Consider the following 21,585-nt stretch of genomic DNA (forward strand, 5'->3'; position numbering starts at 1 on the left):
AATATACCATGACAGATATGGTCACTATTAGGACTATGATGATGGTCTCAGAGGTTCACACCTATGTCAAAACTTATCAAATTGTACACTTTAAATATATTCGTATTAGCACATGTAAATTATACCTTAGTAAAGCTTTAAAAAATAGCTCAAGATTTAAAGATTTCTATGTCCCAGTCCTTTCAGAAAATAGGTTTGGCAACCTTATACTGACTCCACCATTTCTCTCCTTATGCCCTGGGGGGTTGGGGCGGCAGTCAGTCTTGCCTCAGTGGCAACAAATATGGTGAGCAATAAAGAACATTTCCACCTGAAGTCAAACAGGAATGCTGTCTGGGTCACAAGACCCACATCTGTGGACTAGATCCCCTTTTTTCTCTTTCTTCCTGCCCGTGCAGTAATGGCCTTGAGGTGAATATTACAGAGGCTAAAGGAATCCACAAAACCTTTCAATTATTTTTATTTTCTCTGATGACTTCAGCTATACAAGATAAACATGCCTGGAGGTTCTGAGATTTGTGTACAAACTGATTCTCCACAGTCATTTTTACATTGACACACTAGTAGGCTGCAGCCTTCTCCTCTCCCTAGTAAACCAGTTTCTGTACCAATTATGGTTTCCCCTGGACCCAATGGTCTTAGAACCAGTGACACTAGGCTAATAAATGGTGGCCATCAGGGAATATGGCTCTCTGTAGACCTGGGGAAGATAATCCCTCAACAGTGCTGAAATGCTGTGACCTCTCCTTTGAGGAAGGGAAAAAATTCATTCTGCTTTCAAAGCTCTTGAGATTCTCACAGCTGCCGCTTCTCAGGGACATCTCAGAGACTCCTAAAACACAAAGCCTCCAGGCTTCAAATGAAAACCAGAAATCCCTGCAGTCTTTCCTAGGAGGCAGTGGGCAGCAATGCAAATTTGGTCAAAACTGGCAAGCTACTGTCTGCCATCAAACCGTCCCTCCTCAGACACAGAAATTTTGAGACCCTTAAAAATTGTTCTCCCCTTTATGCTTACAGAGTACAAACCTGTGTATAAACTACCTGCACAGTAAACAGAACTTCCAAGATTAAAGAGGACGTAAGGAGCTTGTAAGGCCTTGATTATTTTACAAGCCAAAGCAATCTGCAGCAGGCAGTTACCCAGTTCATGATTTGGGAGCTGGAAAAACTTACTACTGTCACGTGAGACCAACACATCCCTGTGTTGTCATTCTCTGCAAGCTGCCAGCTGAACTTTTGGTATCTTCTGGGCCAACACTGACCAGGTCCATGTCCAAGATAAGTCAGGGAGGAGTGAAAGCTGAAGCCATAAAGGTTCAGGTGACTCCTAACTTGGCCAATACATGGGAAGACAGAGGTCAGCTTCCCTGAGCACACTGGGTTGGTGACTGATGCACACTGTGAACCTGCCAGGTGGTGGAGGTGAAATGGCCTTGACCCCAGAGATGGAAGTGACATAAATCTGGGAAGAGCCCTGGACAGGTTAGAGAGTGCAACATAGTCACACACTTCCCACATAACTGAAACTTATGGGGAAATCTCCCCACTGTGCATGCTCAAATGTCTGAGAGTTAACTCAGACATATGGCTCCTCAGTTTCCTCTGGTACCCTTACACTGAACAAGAAAACTGCACATCCCCAGTACAACTAAGGCCTTTCTCTAGTGTGAACTCTCTGATGTTGAGAAAGGGTAGATTTTCGCATAAAAAATTTCCCACATTCTCTACACTCATAAGGCCTTTCTCCAGTGTGACCTCTCCGGTGTTGACTAAATTGGGAACTATCCCTAAAGGATTTCCCACACTCACTGCACACATAAGGCCTTTCTCCCGTGTGAACTCTCTGGTGGTAACGGAGTTTAGAGCTAGAGATAAAGGATTTCCCACACTCACTGCACTCATAAGGCCTATCTCCTGTGTGAACTCTCTGGTGATAACGAAGGGTGGAACTGGAGGTAAAAGATTTCCCACATTTGCTGCACTCATAAGGCCTTTTGCCTGCATGAACTCTCTGATGATAAGAGAGGGTGGCACTACTAGTAAAAGATTTCCCACACTCACTGCACACATAAGGTCTTTCTCCTGTGTGGACTCTCTGGTGTCGAATCAGTATGGAGCTATTGGTAAAAGATTTCCCACACTCATTGCACTGATAAGGCTTTTCTCCCCTGTGAACTCTCTGATGATAACCAAGGCCAGAGATAGAGGTAAAAGACTTCCCACATGCACTACACTCATAAGACCGTTCTCTATTATGAATTTTCTGGTGTGTTGAGAGGGAAGATTTTTGGCTAAAAGATTTCCCACATTCACCACACTCATAAGGTCTTTCTCCAGTGTGAGCTCTCCGGTGTTTATTGAATTGTGATCTATCCTTAAAGGATTTCCCACATTCACTGCACTCATAAGGCCTTTCTCCAGTGTGCACTCTGTGATGATAACGGAGGCTGGCACTAAAAGTAAAAGATTTCCCACATTCACTGCATTCATAAGGCCTTTCTCCTGTATGAACTCTCTGATGATAACGGAGGGTAGAACTAGAGGTAAAAGATTTTCCACATTCGCTGCATTCATAAGGCCTCTTTCCTGCATGAACTCTCTGATGGTAACAAAGGGTGGAGCTGGAGGTAAAGGATTTCCCACATTCACTGCACACGTAAGGCTTTTCTCCCGTGTGAACTCTCTGGTGTTGAATGAGTGTCCACCTATTGTTAAAAGATTTCCCACATTCACTACAGTTGTAAGGCCTTTCTCCTGTGTGAACTCTCTGGTGTAAAAGGAGGTTATTCCTTCGGATAAAGGATTTCCCACATTCACTACACTCATAAGGCCTTTCTCCAGAATGAACTCTCTGATGATATTGGAGGTCAGACCTAGAGATAAAAGATTTCCCACATTCACTGCACTCATAAGGCCTTTCTCCTGTGTGAATTCTCTGATGATAACGGAGGGCAGAGCTAGTGGTAAAAGACTTCCCACATTCATCACACCCATAAGGCCTTTCCCCAAGGTGACCTCGTTCATGATACTGGAGGGTGGAGCTACAAGAAAAAGATTTCCCACATTTATTGCACACATACGGCTTTTCTCCTGTGTGAATTCTCCGGTGTCGAATGAGTGTCCACCTATTGTTAAAAGATTTCCCACATTCACTGCACTCATAGGGTCTTTCTCCAGTGTGTACTCTGTGATGATAACGAAGGCTGGAGCTAAAGGTAAAAGATTTCCCACATTCACTACACTCATAAGGCCTTTCTCCTGAGTGCACTCTTAGGTGTATAATTAGGTTATTTTTTCGGGTAAACGACTTCCCACATTCACTACACTCATAAGGTCTTTCTCCAGTGTGAACTCTGTGATGATAACGGAGAGCAGTACGAGTGATAAAAGATTTCCCACATTCACTGCACTCATGAGGCCTTTCTCCAGAATGAACTCTCTGATGGTAACGGAGGTCAGAACTAGAGATAAAAGATTTCCCACAATCACTGCACACATAAGGTCGTTCTCCTGTGTGAGATCTCTGATGATAACTGAGTGCAGACATAGAAGTAAAAGATTTCACACAGTCACTACACTTATAAGGCCTTTCTCCAGTTTGAAATCTCCTATGTGGAATGAACACTGAGCTATGGCTAAAAGATTTCGAACATTCACTGCACACATAACTGTTTTCTCCACTGCGCCATGGATGGGGATAAATGAGGACAGCTTTGTGGCTTAAGGATTTCCCACATTTGCTGCACTTGTACTGCCTTGCCCCAGTATGAATTCTTCGATGTTGATAGAGGGTTGAGCTTTGCCTAAAAGATTTTCCACATTCACCACATACATGAAGCTTTTTTCCAATGTGGATTCTCTGGTGCAGAACAAATGAGGATTTGTACTTGAATGCTTTCCCACATTCACTGCACACAAAACACTGTCTTCCACTGTGGACACCATGGTCCTGAACAAGTGTGTGTTTGGGGCTGAGGGCTTTCTTGCATTCTCCCCAGGTGTGACGGCTTTTCCTGCCTTGTGAAGTTGACCCGCACTGGGTGATTGTGTTTGGCTTCTCCACAGTATGAGTGGCCTGTTGCTGTAGATGTCCCACGATGGTTGGGAAGTCCTTTTCAAACTCCCCACAGCACAATGGCTTCTGTGACACATGGAATCTGCAGCTCTTCACAAACGAGGCCTCATCCACACTGCTTCTGAGGGTTTTCTTTTCCATGTGTTGCTCCTGGTGCTGCTGAAAGTTTGCACTAAAATAAAATCGTTTTGCACATGCTCCACACCTCAAAAGTTTCTGCCTGTGTTGTGTTTCCTGGCATTCAGCCAAGTGGAAAACGTTTCTCAAGACTGGACCACACATCTCACAGGGGTGTGTCTTCTGGGAAGACAAAGCTGCCTTGGGAGTCCTAGCCTGTGACACTCCTAGAGAAGCGATCTGTTCAAAAGGTGCCTCTGCATCCTCTGCTCCACAGCAGCAACCTGAACAGAAAGAAATGCTGGTCAAGTGCATGTCGACTATAGGGAAGGGTCAAGTTCATCACAGATGTGCATCTGTCTCATCTAGGTATTAGTCTATGAGATGCTTTTCAAGACACAGAAGTTGGAATTCAGTTGAAAGAACAGCCGGCTGTTTTGCATTACTGAGCCTCAAGATCACAGAATAGTGGAGACCTCACCAGGGGAAGGAAACAAAAGACAGGGCGTGACACAAGGAAGAGAGGCAGGGTCTACAACTCATTTCTCTCCCAACGGCTTCTTACAGGATTTTTCTGCTGCTGATGTGAGACTGGGTAGAAACGTGCATCTAAGCCCATTAAAATCCCACAGCAACATATTAGCTGCTATTCAAAATCAATTTAGGGAAATGTGAACATATCACAGCACAACCAATGTTGGTGAGTACTACAGAAACAGTGGTGAGAGAAATGGGAGAGATGTGGAGTCCAGAGAGGTGGAAATTATCCCTGGGCTGGAAGTCACAGTAGGAATCACAAGTAGTACAACTGACAAGTCAGCCAAGTGTTAACAGTGGAAAAGGAAAGATAGAAGTAAGGTATGACCACTGGAAATGGCACCTAAACCCTGGTTTAACAAAGACAGATTCCTGGTATGATCTGAACACAGCCTGATGTCATACTCTCCTTAGCTGCCATTCACCAGGACCAGGCCCCCTCTGAGCCCACCATGCCATGACTGGAGTCATATCCATCCTGGCACATCTGTAAGCCCTAATTAAGCAACTACATGGTACATGCAAGATACAAATCCTAAGGTAAAAACAGGACAGATGAATGACTTCTACTGTCACAGAGCAAATCAGCACATAACAGACCCAGAAAACCGATCTAGAAGTGATGTCAGCGTAACAGCAGAGGACACCAGCTTTCACCACCAACAAAAAACAGATAGCTAACTGCAAACGAAATTGGCCCTTGGAGGACTCAGAAATCCAATTAAGACACTGCAGCAACACAATGGAAATTGAAAAGTAGAATAACCACACAAAAAAGATCACTGGGGGGGGCTTCCCTGGTGGCGCAGTGGTTAAGAATCCGCTTGCCAATGCAGGGGACCTGGGTTCAAGCCCTGGTCCAGGAAGATCCCACATGCCGTGGAGCAACTAAGCCTGTGCGCCATAACTACTAAGCCTGAGCTCTAGAGCCTGTGAGCCACAACTACTGAGCCCAAGTGCCACAACTACTGAAGCCCACCACGCCCGTGCTCCACAAGAGAAGCCACCGCAATGAGAAGCCCACACACTGCAACGAAGAGTAGCGCTGCTCGACACAACTAAAGAAAGCCCACATGCAGCAACAAAGACCCAACGCAGCCAAAAATAAATACATAAATAAATTAAAAAAAAAAAAAGGATCGCTGGGGACATCAGCTTAACAGACACATGGAGATGGATAGGAAATAAGATGAATGGTGGGAACTATGTGTATCAGCCAAATGGTGGCTGCCATCACATTCCCCAATGCCCTGCTCTGCAAAGGACCCCAGTAGCCTTTGCTTCAGAGAACCTCACCAGGCCCCGATATAGCTGCAGATCCCACCATCTGCACGGCAGAGAAGGGCAAGTGTTTATAGGTGTGGACACCAGCTGCCTGCTCTGCAGAGGGTACTGGCAGCTCGGGGGACCTGCAAGAGAATAATATGCCGAATCACCCCTGTTCCCCCAAAAGTAGCTACTGCTCTATTTCAAAACCATGGCTGCCACCCCCATAAATCCTGCATGCACCCTAAACCCCAGAGCCCCAACTGTGCCATGGATACCCATATTCCATAACCTGACTCCACAGCTGTCACCTGAATGCCCGTCTCAGGCACCAGATTCATGGCCACTATGGGTGAGCTAGTTCCTCAGACCCCAGACACTTCTGTGTGCACCCATACTCCAGTCAAGGCTCCATCACTGCTCAGTGTGTGTCTGCATCTCACAAAGCAAAGCCAACACTGCTGCAGGCTGTTCAGTGTCTGGGACCCTAGAACTGCTACTGCTCTGCATTTATTCACACCCTAGAATCCAGATCTATATCTGCTCCACAGTGCCCACACATCAGACACCAATGCCATCACCACCATGAAGCACCACCCCCCAACCAAGAGCCAAACTTACCATCAAGAGGGAACCCCTCAGTCAAAACATTTCCCTTGGAAGAAAGAGATCAGGTGATCCCCAGCAGTCTTCTCTACTACTGTGGATACCCACAACTTTAGCTATTGAGGACCCCTGCAGTCTTTGCTGACACTGATCTCAGTTGACAGAGCTGGATAGACTCTAAGCCCCTGGGCCTTGCTGTAGTCGGAACAGCAACTACCTATCAAGCTGGCATACTAATACCCACAAAAAGGGGAAGATCTTCCCCACCAAAACCTTACGTAAAGTCTGAAAGAAATGACTGCTCCATGAAATGTATTAACATCAAAGCAAGGCTACATGAAACACACACAAAATAATCAAGGAAACATGACACACCCCAAAGGAACATAATAAATTATCAGTTGCCCCAAAGAAAGGAAGATCTATAAGCTGTCAGACAAGAAATACACAATAATTGCTTTTTTTTGTTTTTTTGTTTTTTGGCCACGTCATGAAACATGCGGGATCTTAGTTCCCTGACCAGGGATCGAACCCATGCCCCCAGCAGTGGAAGCACAGAATCTTAACCACTGGACCACCAGGGAAGTCCCTCACAATAATTGTTTTAATGAAGCTCAGTGAGCTACTAGAAAACACAGACAATCCAATAAAATAAGGAAAACAATATGCAAACAAAATAAGGTTTCAAACAGAGAGACAGAAAATATGAAAAAGAACCAAACAGAAATTATGGTGAAGAGTATGATGAACAAAACGAAAAACACAGTAGAGCATCAATAGCTAACTTGATCAATCAAAACAATGAATATGAAACTGAAGGTAAGTGTTTGAAATTATCCAAAGGAGAAAAAAGACAAAGCAACTAAAAAGAGTAAAAAAAAAAAAAAAAAAAAAGTCTACATGAATTATGGGACATTGTGAAACAAAACAATATTTGCATAATGTGAGCCCTAGAAGGAGTAGAGAGAGGAAGGGGCAGAAAATTTATTTAAAGAAATAATGGACGGGCTTCCCTGGTGGCGCAGTGGTTGAGAATCTGCCTGCTAATGCAGGGGACACGGGTTCGAGCCCTGGTCTGGGAAGATCCCACATGCCACGGAGCAGCTGGGCCCGTGAGCCACAATTGCTGAGCCTGCGCGTCTGGAGCCTGTGCCCCGTGACGGGAGGGGCCGCGATAGAGAAAGGCCCGCGCACCGCGATGAAGAGCGGTCCCCGCACCGCGATGAAGAGTGGCCCCCGCTTGCCGCAACTGGAGAAAGCCCTCGCACGAACCGAAGACCCAACACAGCCAAAAATAAATAAATAAATAAATAAATAAATAAGAAAATCCTTTAAAAAAAAAAAAAAAAAAAAAAAAAAAGAAATAATGGATGAAAACTTTCCAAATCTGGGAAAAGTGGACATTCAGGTACATGATGCTCAGAAGTCCCCAAACAGATTCAATCCACAGAGGACTTCACCAAGACACATTAATATAAAACTCAAAAAGTAATGATAAAGAGAATTTTAAAAGCTGCAAGAAAAAAGAAAACCCTCATACAAGGGAACCCCCATAAAGTGGTTTTCTTAGCTGAAACATTGCATACCATGAGAGTGAGATGATATGTTCTAAATGCTGGGGTGGGGGGAAAAAATTGCAAACCAAGAATACTTAACCAGCAATACTATTCTTCAGTAATAAGGAAGAAAGACTTTCTCAGACAAACAGAAACTGAGGAAGTTCATCACCACTTGATGTACCTGACCAGAAATGCGAAAGACTATAGAATTCTTCCAGGTGAAATAAAAGTATGCTAACTAGGGACTTCCCTGGTGGTCCAGTGGCTAAGACTCTGTGCTCCCAATGCAGGGGGCCCAGGCTCAATCCCTGGGCAGGAAACTAGATCCCGCATAGTGCAACAAAGATAGAAGATCCTGCATGTTGCAACTAAGACCCAGCACAGCCAAAAAAAAAAAAGTATGCTAACTACTAACATGAAATCATATGAAAATATAAAACACACGGGTAAAGAAAAGTATATAGTCAAATTCAGAATACTCTAATACTGTAAAACTGTGTTAATCACTCAACTCAACTACAAAGAATAAAAAACAAGAGTATTAAAAACAACTATACCCACAATAACTTGTTGGTTACCCAATACACAGTATAAAAACATGTAAACTGTGACATCAAAAACATAAAATGCATGTGTGGGGGAAGTATAACAGTAGATTTTTTGTATGAGATTGAAGTTACATTGTTATCAGCATAAAACAGAATGCTATAAGCTGTTTTATATAAGCCTTATGGTAACCACAAAGCAAAAACCTATAGTAGACACAAAAGACAAGGAGAAAGGAATAAAAGTATATTACCACAGGGACTTCCCTGGTGGTGCAGTGGTTAAGAATCTGCCTGCCAATGCAGGGAACATGGGTTTGAGCCCTGGTCTGGGAAGATCCCACATGCCACAGAGCAACTAAGCCCGTGTGCCACAACTGCTGACCCTGCACTCTAGAGCCCATGATCCACAACTACTGAGCCCACGTGCCACAACTACTGAAGCCCACGCGCCTAGAGCCTGAGCTCCACAACAAAAGAAGCCACCGCAGTGAGAAGCCTGCACACCACCAACGAAGAGTAGCCCCTGTTCACCACAACTAGAGAAAAGCCCATGCCCAGCAACAAAGACCCAATGCAGCCAAAAATAAATAAATTTTAAAAAAAAGGAGTTGGTACTTAAAAAAAAAAAAGTATATTACCACAGAAAATCATCAAGTCACAAAGGAAGACAGCAAGAGAAGAAAAAAGAAACTACAAAACAGCCATACAATAATAAGATGGCAACAGTAGGTCCTAAAAATATTCTCCAATCAAATGACATACAGTGACTGAACAGGAAAAAAACAAACAAACAAAACCTCAACTATATGCTGCCTACAATAGAGTAACTTCAGCCTTAAGGACACACACAGGCTGAAGGTGAAGGAATTGAAAGAGATATTCCATGCAAATGGAAATCAAAAGAGAACAGAGTAAGCTATACTTAAGTGAGACAAATAGCCTTTAAATCAAAAACTATCACAAGAGGGACTTGCCTGGTGGTGCAGTGGTTAAGAATCCGCCTGCCAATGCAGGGGACATGGGTTCAAGCCCTGGTCTGGGAAAATCCCACATGCCGTGGAGCAACTAAGCCTGGGCACTACAACTACTGAGCCTGCACTTTACGGTGAGCCACAACTACTGAGCCCGCGTGCCACAATTACTGAAGCCCACGTGCCTAGAGCCCGTGCTCTGCAACAAGAGAAGCCACTGCAATGAGAAGCCCGCACAACACAATGAAGAGTAGACCCTGCTCACCGCTACTAGAGAAAGCCCACGCACAGCAACAAAGACCCAATGCAGCCAAAAATAAATTAATTTTTAAAAAAGAAAAAAAGACCACTCTTAAAAAAAAAAAAACTATCACAAGAGACAAAGTTCATTACGTAATGATAAAGAAGTTGATTTACCAGGAGGATGTAACAATTATAACTATATATATACGTACCATACATTTAAAATTAAGCAAATATGACCAGATCTGAAGGCAGAAATTTTTTTTTTTTTTTGGCCGCGCTGCACGGCATGCAGGATCCTAGTTCCCCAACCAGGGATCAAACCTGTGCCCCCTGCAGTAGAAGCACAGAGTCTTAACCACTGGACTGCCAGGGAAGTCCCAGCAAAAGAATATTAACACATTTTTGACTAGAGATGCATTAATACATCTTTTGTTACTCAAACGTTATTGACTGGAGACGTATCAATACGTTTTTAGAGAGTGACACAATTAACATCACCGTGCAAAGTTGTTAGACCTTAAAATTGATCAAGGGTTCATTATACAACTTATGATTATCATTATCTTTCACATTTTGCTCCATTAGGTTTTTGTTCCAACCTTGTGTACATTATAAATGCAAGTTTATTACCATAAAATTTTCAAAAATGATGCATCGCAAAATTGAGTGAAGAAGAATTTTATGCAGATGCTTTCTCTGACTGTCTGAGCGACATATATACTAGTGTCTCAGAAGATGACAGTTCTTCAGAATATAGTTCTGATTCAGACAATGTGAATATTAGACCAACAAAAAGACAAAAAACCTTAGTGATTGACTCTGCTGTGGAAAGTGAAAATGAAACTCAAGAATGCTCCTTTGCTTCTATGTAAGAGTGGATTGAAGACAACATTTCACAAAAATTAGAAGACTTTACAGGTGTGTCAGGTGTAACTACTGAATGTAATAACCCGCAAAGTGTTAGTGAAATAACAGAATTAATTTTTGGTAACGATTTTTTCGAGTTGGTCACTTCTCAAACTTATATCACCAACAGAATGAAAAATCATATAAAAAGTATGATAAGGCTTTAAAATGGACTAAGGTAACCAACAGTGACATGAAGAAGCCTCTTGGATTAATAATTTTGATGAGACAAATAAGAAAGTCACAGTGGAAAGAATATTGGTCGACTGATCCCTTACTTGAAACACCTATCTTTCCAAAGATTAGGATGAGAAGATTCAAACAAATAATGACATTTCTTCACTTTAACGATAACTCGGAAACTCCACTCCCTGCAGACAGAATTTCAAAAATTAAATCTCTTTTGGCTTATTTTCTACCAAAATCTCAATCGACCTATACACCCAAACAAGAGCTATCACTTGATGAGGCAATGATAAAGTGGAGAGGACGACTCAGATTCAAAACCTATAATCCTGGAAAATTTACAAAATATGGAATTTTGGTCAAGATGCTTAATGGAAGTGAAACTGGATATATATGCAACCGTGAGATTTACATGGGTGAAGGAAAGAAACTGCAAGAAACAATATTGTTGGTCCTACAACCTTGGTTCACGGCACCATATTTACCAAGACAATTATTACAACAGCCTGTCCACATCTGTAATGTTGTTGAAAAATAAAACCAGAGTTTGTAGGACTATAAGAGAGAATCATGGTCTACCAAACCAATTAAAGGAGAAATCTAAAAATCTACAGAGGGTAGAAATGACATTCTTACAGAAGAGAGAAGTGATTCTTCTTATATGGAAAGACAAGAGGCTAGTCTGCATGGTGACAACTATTCATGACACCTCCATAGCATCTACAGGAAAGGAAGACAGAAAGACTGGCCATCAGATAACTAAGCCCACTAGTATGTTATAGTATAATAAATATATGAAAGGAGTCGATCGATCCGATCAATATCTGGCAAACTTCAATATCCTCTGGAAAACTCGAAAATGGTATAAGAAAGTGGGTTTCTAGTTGAGTAACTGCGGTTTATTCAATGTATTTAAAATTTATTTCAGCCTTAATGCACAGAATAAAATGACTTACAAGCAATTTTTAAAATAAATTTATTCATCTATTTATTTATTTTTGGCTGCGTTGGGTCTTTGTTGCTACGTGCAGGCTTTCTCTAGTGGCAAGCAGGAGCTACTCTTTGTTGTGGTGCGCGGCCTTCTCACTGAGGTGGCTTCTCTTGTTGTGGAGCACGGGCTCTAGGCACGAGGGCTTCAGTAGTTGTGGCACGCGGGCTCAGTAGTTGTGGCTCACGGGCTTAGTTGCTCCACTGCATGTGGGATCTTCCTGGACCAGGGAGTGAACCCATGTCCCCTGCATTTGCAGGTAGATTCTTAACCACTGCACCACCAGGGAAGTCCCATAAGCAATTTTTGTCAGCAGTAGCTAGAGAATGGGTAACTGACCATTCCGGTGAATGCAGTGGTAGTCCCACACCTGATTCTTCTCGTGGCATTTCTAAAAGAGGCCCCCAAGAGACTTCCCTGGTGGTCCAGTGGGTTAGACTCCACACTCCCAATGCAGGGGGCCCGGGTTCGATCCCTGGTTGGGGAACTAGATCCCACATTCATGCCTCAACTACGAGTCTGCATGTCACAACTAAGAAGTCCACCGTACTGCAATAAGAAGCCCGTGTGCCACAACTAAAAGATCCCACATGCAGCAACTAAGACCCAGCACAGACAAAATAAATAAAATAATAAATAAATATTTTAAAAATAAACAAATAAAAAAATAAAAGAGCCTCCCCTCAAAGATCCACCTTGTTGACTACCAGGTAAATATTCTAGAGGAAATAATACCCACAGGGCTAAAAAAAAAAAAAAAAAAGCCTCCAGAAAGTATAGAGTCTGCTCTTTCAGGGGAAAGCACAGTGAAACACAGTGTATTTGTAATAGATGTTCTGTTCCCCTGCACAGAGGTTCCTGCTATACTGTCTATCACACTCTAACAAAGTATTAGAATGCTTTAGTAAGACATGTACAAAGTTTCAAATAAATACATTAAGTGCAAAAAAAGTTGTTGATATTTACTCAAACCAACAAATTGCTGGCCACAGGCATTAGTTTCTGAAAAAATCCCCTGGTCAGTAATGTGCTAATAGGGAACTTAAATATCCCCCTTTCAACACAGGTGGATATCCAGATAGAAAGTAAGGGTATCTTTGAATTGGACAACACTTTAGTCCAAATGAATGTAACGAATGTATACAGAACATTCCATCCTATTATAGCAGAATACACACTCTTCTCAAGCGCATATAGAATATTCTCTAGGATAGATTATATGCTCTATGTCAAACAAGTCTTAACAAACTTCAGAAGACTCAAACCGTATCAAGCAACTTTTCCTAACACAATGGATAACACTAGAAACCAGCAACAGTCAGATATGTGAACATTAAACAATATGCTCTTGGCCAATCAATCTGTCAAAGGAAAAAATCAACAGGAAAATCAAACGTACCTTGAGAAAAACAAAAATAGAAACAAAACATATGGAATGTGCAAAAGCAGTTTTAAGAGAAAAGTTTAGAGCAATAAATGCCAGCATTACGAAAAAAATCAAGTTTAGAGCAATAAATGCCAGCATTAAGAGCAAAAAATGTCAGCATTAAATAAACAACCAAACTTTACATCTCCAGGAACTAGAAAAAGAACAAATTAAGGCCAAAGTTAGCAGAACAAAGGAAAAAATAAACATCAGAGCAGAGGGAAATTCCCTGGCAGTCCAGTGGTTAGGATTCCGTGCTTCCACTGCAGGGGGCGCAGGTTCGTTCACTAGTTGGGGAACTAACATCCCTGCATGCCACATGGCACAGCCAAAAAAGAAAAAGAAAAAAAAAGAAAAAAGAAAGATCAGAGCAGAAATAAATGAAATAGAAACTATAAAAACAATAAAAAAGATTAACAATACTAAGACCTGGTTTTGTTTAAAGATAAATATAACTGACAAACCTTTCTCTAGACTTCTGAGAGGGAAGACTCAAATAAATTAACAGAGAAATAAAAGAGAAACAAAGGATCATAAAAGACTACTATGAACTGTTATACACCAACAAATTAGATAACCTAAAAGAAACAGATATATTTCTAGAAACATACAACCTACCAAACCTGAATCATAAAGAAATAGAAAATTTGAATAAACCAATAACAAGTAAGGAAATTGAACAGTAAGCAAAAATCTTCCAACAAAAATAGGCCATGACCAGATAGATTTCATTGGTGAAATTTATATTTTAATATGTAGAACATTGATATATAAAGTACTCTACAACTCAACAGGAAAAGAACAATCTGATTAAAAAGTGAACATTTTAGTGAGGTGGATGGAGTTAGAGTCTGTCATACAGAATGAAGTAAGTCACAAAGAGAAAAACAAATACAGTATGCTAACACATATATATGGAATCTAAGGGAAAATAAAGGTTATGAAGAACCTAGTGGCAAGATGGGAATAAAGACACAGACCTACTAGAGAATGGACTTGAGGATAGGGGAGGGGGAGGGGTAAGATGTGACAGGGTGAGAGAGTGGCATAGACATATATACACTACCAAATGTAAAATAGATAGCTAGTGGGAAGCAGCCGCATAGCACAGGGAGATCAGCTCGGTGCTTTGTGACCACATAGAGGGGTGGGATAGGGAGAGTGGGAGGGAGGGAGATGCAAGAGGGAAGAGATATGGGAACATATGTATATGTATAACTGATTCACTTTGTTATAAAGCAGAAACTAACACACCATTGTAAAGCAATTATACTCCAATAAAGATGTTTAAAAAAAAAAAAGGTGAACATTTTATCAAAGATAAAATGGCTGAATAGACATTTTATCAAAGATCTACAAATGGCTAACAGGTATATGAAAAAATGTTCCTCTTCACTAATCATCTCACTAATCATCAGGAAAATGCAAATCAAAACCACAATGAGGTAACACCTCACATCTGATAAGTCAGTTACTATCAAAAAGAGCAGAGGAAAAAGAAAAAGAGCAGAGATAACAAATATTGGTGAGGGCATAGATATAAGGGAACCCTTCTTTGTCCACTGTGGTTGGAATTTTTAAAAATTAAATAAGGGCAAAATCATAGAAACAGAGAGTAAAATACCAGGAACTGGGGAATATGGGAAACGGGGAGATGTTAGTCAAAAGGTACAAATGTTCAGTTAAGATTAATAAGTTCTGCAGATGTAATGTATGGCATGGTGACTATAGTTAACAATCATGTTGTATACTTGAACTTAAAGTAGATCTTAAGCATTCTTACCAAAACACTAACAACAATAATAATAACAACAATGTAACTTTATGAGGTGATAGATGTTTAATTAACTTCAACGTGGCAATTATTTCACAATGTATAGATATACCAAGTCATCACTTGTACACATCAATATATACAATTTTCGAGCTTCCCTGGTGGCACAGTGGTTAAGAATCCACCTGCCAATGCAGGGGACACAGGTTCGAGCCCTGGTCCAGGAAGAGCCCACATGCTGCAGAGCAACTAAGCCCGCGAGCCACAACTACTGAGCCTGCGCTCTAGAGCCCACGAGCCACAACTACTGAGCCTGTGTGCCACAACTACTGAAGCCCGCATGCCTACAGCCTGTGCTCCGCAACAAGAGAAGCCACCTCAATGAGAAGTCCGCACACCACAACAAAGAGTAGCCCCCACTTGCCGCAACTAGAGAAAGAACGCGCACAGCAACAACGACCCAATGCAACTAAAAATAAATTAATAAATAAATAAATTTATTAAACAAAACAAAACAAAAAAACAACACTACAGAGACTTCCCTGGTGGTCCAGTGGGTAAGACTCCACGCTCCCAATGCAAGGGGCCCAGGTTCAGTCCCTCGGGGAACTAGATTCCCCATGCAGGCGACAACTAAGAGTACGCATGCTGCAACTAAGAAGTCTGCATGCCACAACTAAGAGTCCGCATGCTGCAACTAAAGATCCTGCATGCCGCATTGAAGACCCAGTGCAGCCAAAATAAATAAATAAAATAAATAATTTTTAAAAAAAACTTTGGATAAACATATATTTTAAAAATAAATAAATATACACTACAAACCTTGCAGTAGGACACTGAAAAGTAGCTCATGGTTCAGGTAAGTAATGACCATGACAATGCCTGCATGCTTGGCACGGGCAGGCACAAAGAAATGTTAGGTAAATGAAGGGATCAAGGGAGTTCCCTGGCGGTCCAGTGGTCAGGACTTGGTGCTTTCACTGCCGTGGCCCTGGTTCAATCTCTGGTCAGTGAACTAAGACCCCTCAAGCCATGCAGCTCAGTCAAGAGAAAAAATATATATATAAAATTAAATTAAATTAAATTAAAAATAAATAAATAAAAGAAGGGATCAAATCTCGGACACAGAGGTGAAAAGGATCTAGACACACTGACCCAGACAGAGAGAAGGAAGTAAGGTAGACTCCATTAAGCTCACTGCAATACTACTGGCTTGGAATCCTTTTCCTAACAGCGTTCAGTACAGCAGGTATCGGGTTGATATTGCAGGAGAAAGAAGAGGGCAGTGCAAACAACCCAGTCCTAGCTACCACAGCAACTACACAGAAAGCTTGGGAAGCAAGTAGTGCCCACAGTTCACATGTAGAAGAACAGAGCACCCCCTGGGCAAAGGGGGGATGAGGTGGGATAGAGCCTAGTCCAGGACACTGGGAAGGCTGCGAGTCTTACCCAGTGAGGATATAAGTGCAAAGTTCTCCAGCATCACATCGAGGTACAGGCGTCTCTGAGTCTCATTAAGGAGTCTCCATTCCTCCCAGGAGAAGTACACAGCAATGTCCTCAAAGGTCACACTGCACTTCTATGAGAAAGACAGAATGAGCTATGAACATTCTCTAAGATCCCACAATCCATCTCATCACACATCTATCCCACCCTCATCCTCTTCCAGAGCTCTCCACCGAACAGGAATTTCAGCCCTAAGTGCCACTGATGCCCACCTATCCCTCAGGGTCTCTTTATTCACTGTGTTCAGCCCTCAACAACACTGGACAGGACAGCACAGAGATGTCATCCAAGCTCTGGTCCTGGCCTGTAGGGTCCCATCCATCCTGTCAATCAATTCCTCTGGGGTCTCTAGGTTGTGACTCACAGACACAACCAAACTTGGGTTCAAGCTTCAACCTTCAGTCCCCAATAACAGGGCCGTGGTGACATGAGCTAGCACTTCCTCTTAGTGAGCCCATCATTCTGTAGACTGTACCTCTCTCACATCTTCAGTCCCCACAGTTGCACTCCCACAACTATGCACGTGGGGAAAACTGCTTTGAAGGCCTCCTTCATACCTTTATTGATCCTTGCTTCAATTTTAACCACCCAGAAGCACATGTGATTACAGATGCCCATGACCCACTTCCACTTTTGTGCTGCACTCCCTGTCCTCTCAGCGGCCACAACTGTCCTCTCTCCCTCAACCTTCCTTGGAATCCTGGCCCTGATGGTGTCCGTTCCAGGCACAGTGATTCTCACAAATGACCATATTTGCCCCAGACCTACCCACCATCAAGATCAAACACACCACACCCCACCAAACCTCACCACAAAATTCTGGTGAACCTATACATTAGTGAATTCGCAGGAGCCCTAGCCTCATCATCTTGTTTCAATTACTCCAATGCCTCCACAGCCATCTCATGTCCACTCATCTCACAAAAGCTTTAGTCGCCTGTCAAACCATTCTCTTCAATTCAGTTACCCATTCTCTTCCATATGGTTACCATGTTCACTTCTATCCTTCACCTGCATTTGTGTGCTCAGCAACCCTGATCAGGTGTGGAGCAGGGAAACCACTCATCATGCACCCTCCTCTTTCAGACCAGCAAACAGCATTGCCAGGATGACCTGCATTCCCCCACCTAAATGGGATCCACAGCTCCTCCCTGCTCCACACAACAGCCACCTTCCTCCCCAGATTTCCAGACACCCAACTGCTGCCTCTACTGCTTTCTCTGAAACATCTCAGACTCTTGACCGGGCCAAAATAAAACATCTGATATTCCCAAGTAAAATTAACCTACCATAACTTCCCCATCCCAGTTGATGGAGCTTTCATCCCATTAGCTCCTAAAACCGGAAACACTGGGGTCATCCCTGACTCTTCCCTTTCTCTCCCTCACCTTCAACATCCAAAAATCTACTTGACTCTTCTTAAAACATGGATGGAAAGTCCAACTTCTTTCCCACCTCTGTGGCCACCACCCTGGTCCAACACTCATCTGGATTATAGTAAATGCTTCCTTGGCGGCTCCCTGCCTTTTATATTACTCATACAGTCTGCTCTCTTCTTTGCAGCCAATGGAACCCACTAAGACCTGCATAAGAACCAACCCCTTCCTCTTATCCAAACCTCTCATTATCTCCATAACAGATGTCCAAATTCTTGACAGCCACATTACAGACCTGATTCTTGACACTCAGCTCTTTGTTCCTAATAAAATGGAAACTGACTGTACCCTGTCTCCAGCATAGTCATACCTCCAAACATTTGCACACGTCAGTATCTGGTCCTGTCACAACCTTTCACACGTGTTTATATTGGCTGATAGCAATAGCAATACCTCCGTGTAACCCTTGGCCTGCACTCAAGACTGGGCTTGAGGTATCCCCAGGGTCCCCACGAGCTGGGAAAAAAGCAAGGAAGATGTTAAAGACACCACAATCCCAGACACCATTTGGGTGGTGTCAGGGCCAGTGAGTGATTGGGACATCCATCCTCTCCTTCCATGTATAGGTTTCCTAAGTGCTTTTCATCCTTCAGAACCTGCGGAGAGGGGTAGGCAACCAGGGCTGGGCTCCAGATGAGGTCAGGCCTCCCCTGTATCCCCGTCCAGCCCTGGATCCCGGTGACCTCCAGCTAAGTGACTAGCTTCTGCGCCTCAGTCTTCAATGCTGCTTCTTACTAGCGCCTTGTGCCTCACTGTCTTTTTACCCCCATTCTAGTTTGTTCTCTCTTTAATCAGTTTTTGGAAAACTTTTGAAACCCTAATACAGACTGTATTCCTCTTCTGTACACTACCCTCCATGGCATCCAGGTCCCTCAGAATGAACAACCTCTCTGCCAGCCAGTCCAGGGGTCACGCTACCACACACTTCCCTGCAGACATCAGACGGACCCCAGGTTTCCCAATATTCCCGGCTTAATCCGACCTCCAAGCCTTTGCACCTGCTGGTCCCTCCGCCTGTCACCCTCTCTCACGCGGCCATCACACTGTCTGTCAAAAACAGACCCACCCACGAACGCCCCACCATCCCGGCCACCGCGGCCTGGGCTACGGGCACGTGAGCAGGCGCCCCGCACTCGGGGCTTTAGTGTCTGGTGGGGTGAGGACGGTGAGGGCCCGGAGGATGAGCGTTTACCTGAGGCGGGGTCCTCAGCGCCGCCGCCGCCGCCATCAGAGTCTGGGGGCAGAGCGGGGCCGGTAGCGGCGGGAGAGGCGGGTGGACGCGGGCACGGCCGTCCCTCTCCCGGGCCTGGCGCGGGGCACCCCCGGCGGCGTCGCCGAACTTCAGACCGGCCTCTATGCAGCGGGGACAGCGACTCCTCTTGGACCTTCTCAACCCTGTCACCTAAGTCCCGGCCCACCGCTCCGGAGCGACAACAGATACGAAAGCAGTAAAAATGGCCGCCACTAGGAGGACGCCGGAAGTCCTGCCCCGATGAGATGCGCACGCACGGAAATGCCTTCATCCTGACCTTTCATTGGCTCAACTCGGCGCACTACCTTCCGGGTAATGTAGTTCCTAGCGTTCTAGAGCTCCTTCCCCCCACCACCACCCCGCCGCCCGAAAGGTGTTCTCCATCTTGACCACCAGACAGTGGTCCAAGCGGTACTCTGGGGAGTACTTGAGAGTGGTCATCCTACCTAGACGGAGGGAGGGGCTTTACTCGCTGTGAACTGCAGGAGAAAGACGTAGTTTCATACTCCGTGAAGGTCAGCCTGCTACCAGGGAATAAAATTGAGATGCTCCCAAATCTACTTATCTAAATGGCTATATAATTCCACAGAGTAATTCAGACATAAAATAATCCACCCATAGTTGGAGACATTGTGCTATTCTTCTTGAAATACGTGTAGCCCGAGTCATTAGTAAGTTTTGTAAATTCTATTATGATTGGCTGGGAACAAAGGAAAAGACTGTACAGGGACATGACTGAGAAGAAAGAAGATGGGTGTTTGGCCACCCTGAAACAAACAGGATCTCTGCCTCTGGTTCCCACAGAAAACTCTGCCTTGCCTTTATAGTTAGCAATTATGTCCTACCCATTGAGGAACACTTTTTTATTTATTTATTTGGTTGCACTGGGTCTTAGTTGCAGCAAGCAGTCTTCTTAGTTGCGGCTCACTGGCTCTTTAGTTTCAGCATGTGGGCTCCTTAGTTGTGACATGAGAACTCTTAGTTGCAGCATGCATGTGGGATCTAGTTCCCTGACCAGGGATTGAACCCAGGTCCCCTGCATTGGGAGCGTGGAGTCTTAACCACTGCGCCACCAGGGAAGTCCCATTAAGGAACACTTTTATCCATATAATATTTCTTACTGTATATCCTGAGATATACTCAACTCCATTTAGTAAACTGACATCTATCTCAGATGGAGACCAACGTAACTAATGCTGTTTTGGCTGAGGTCAGTGACTGCAACTTTCAGAGTCACAGCGTGTCTCTGTTACCGAACCAGGTTCGTTTGCCCCACATTCAGAAAGTAAAAGGCTGAGACGCTGAGGTTTGCAGCAGAAAAAGGGTTTATTCGTGTGGCATCAAAGGGAGGAGTCAGGACAACTAGTCTTAGATCCACCTCCCTAACAGGAGGGTGTTGGGATATTTATGGCCTAGAGGAGGAGGGTGGTCTCAGGCTTAGGGAATGTAGGCAAGAAAAAAGTGAAGAAATCTGTGTTCTGCACAGGCATATCTGAGCTATATTCTTCTTCATGGGAAGCATATTCAGAAAATGGTGGCATTAGCATGATCTAAGGGTGGACACTCACACAGGCCCAGTTGAATGGTTGGTGGTCTTGACCAGTTTGAACTGGACAAGACTAACTGCATGTCCCTGAACAACAATTTAAGGAACTGTTACCATAGCGACCCATACCTCAGAGATGTTATCTATAAGGTTTTGTGATATATTGTCTAAGCTAGGTGAAGCTTGGAGGGTATGTAATTTGCAAAAACAATTAAAGCAAGTTTACTCAGTGAAGGCAGGTTACAGGATATTATTTATAAAGCCAGTTAGAGTTTCAGGGAACTAATTGATAGCTGCCCTTGGTTTCATCTGCTAAGGGAACATCTGAACCCCATGATCTCATGTTGTTGCTGGTAAGTGATTATCATTCTCCAGTGATTGCAGGTACAGCTCTGCAAGGGGAATTGAGATTATCTCAGAAAACAGTTTGAAATGCAAATATCAGGAAATTAGAAATAGTATTGAGGCATTTGTTCAAAGATAATGAAAGAAATAGCTCTGGGTAAATATCATGGGATTTTTTTAAAAATTATTTATTTATTTATTTATTTATTTTTGGCTGTGTTGGGTCTTCGTTTCTGTGCGAGGGCTTTTTCTAGTTGCGGCGAGCGGGGGCCACTCTTCATTGCGGTGCGCGGGC

General features: G+C 43.5%; 1 protein-coding gene across 1 annotated transcript; it reads right to left on the reverse strand.

Moving 5' to 3' along the window:
* Window positions 1-444: 444 nt before the first annotated feature.
* Window positions 445-19,598, reverse strand: LOC103005427 (zinc finger protein 256-like). The gene is made up of 3 exons (XM_007175416.2): window positions 19,340-19,598; window positions 16,655-16,784; window positions 445-4,476 (listed from the first exon to the last, which is right to left on the reverse strand). Exons 1-3 carry the CDS (start codon window positions 19,373-19,375, stop codon window positions 1,649-1,651), a joined length of 2,994 nt encoding a protein of 997 aa, XP_007175478.2. The 5' UTR covers window positions 19,376-19,598; the 3' UTR covers window positions 445-1,648.
* Between the last annotated feature and the right edge of the window lie 1,987 nt (window positions 19,599-21,585).

This window comes from Balaenoptera acutorostrata, chromosome 19 (assembly GCF_949987535.1).
Source record: "Balaenoptera acutorostrata chromosome 19, mBalAcu1.1, whole genome shotgun sequence".
NCBI lineage: Eukaryota > Metazoa > Chordata > Mammalia > Artiodactyla > Balaenopteridae > Balaenoptera > Balaenoptera acutorostrata.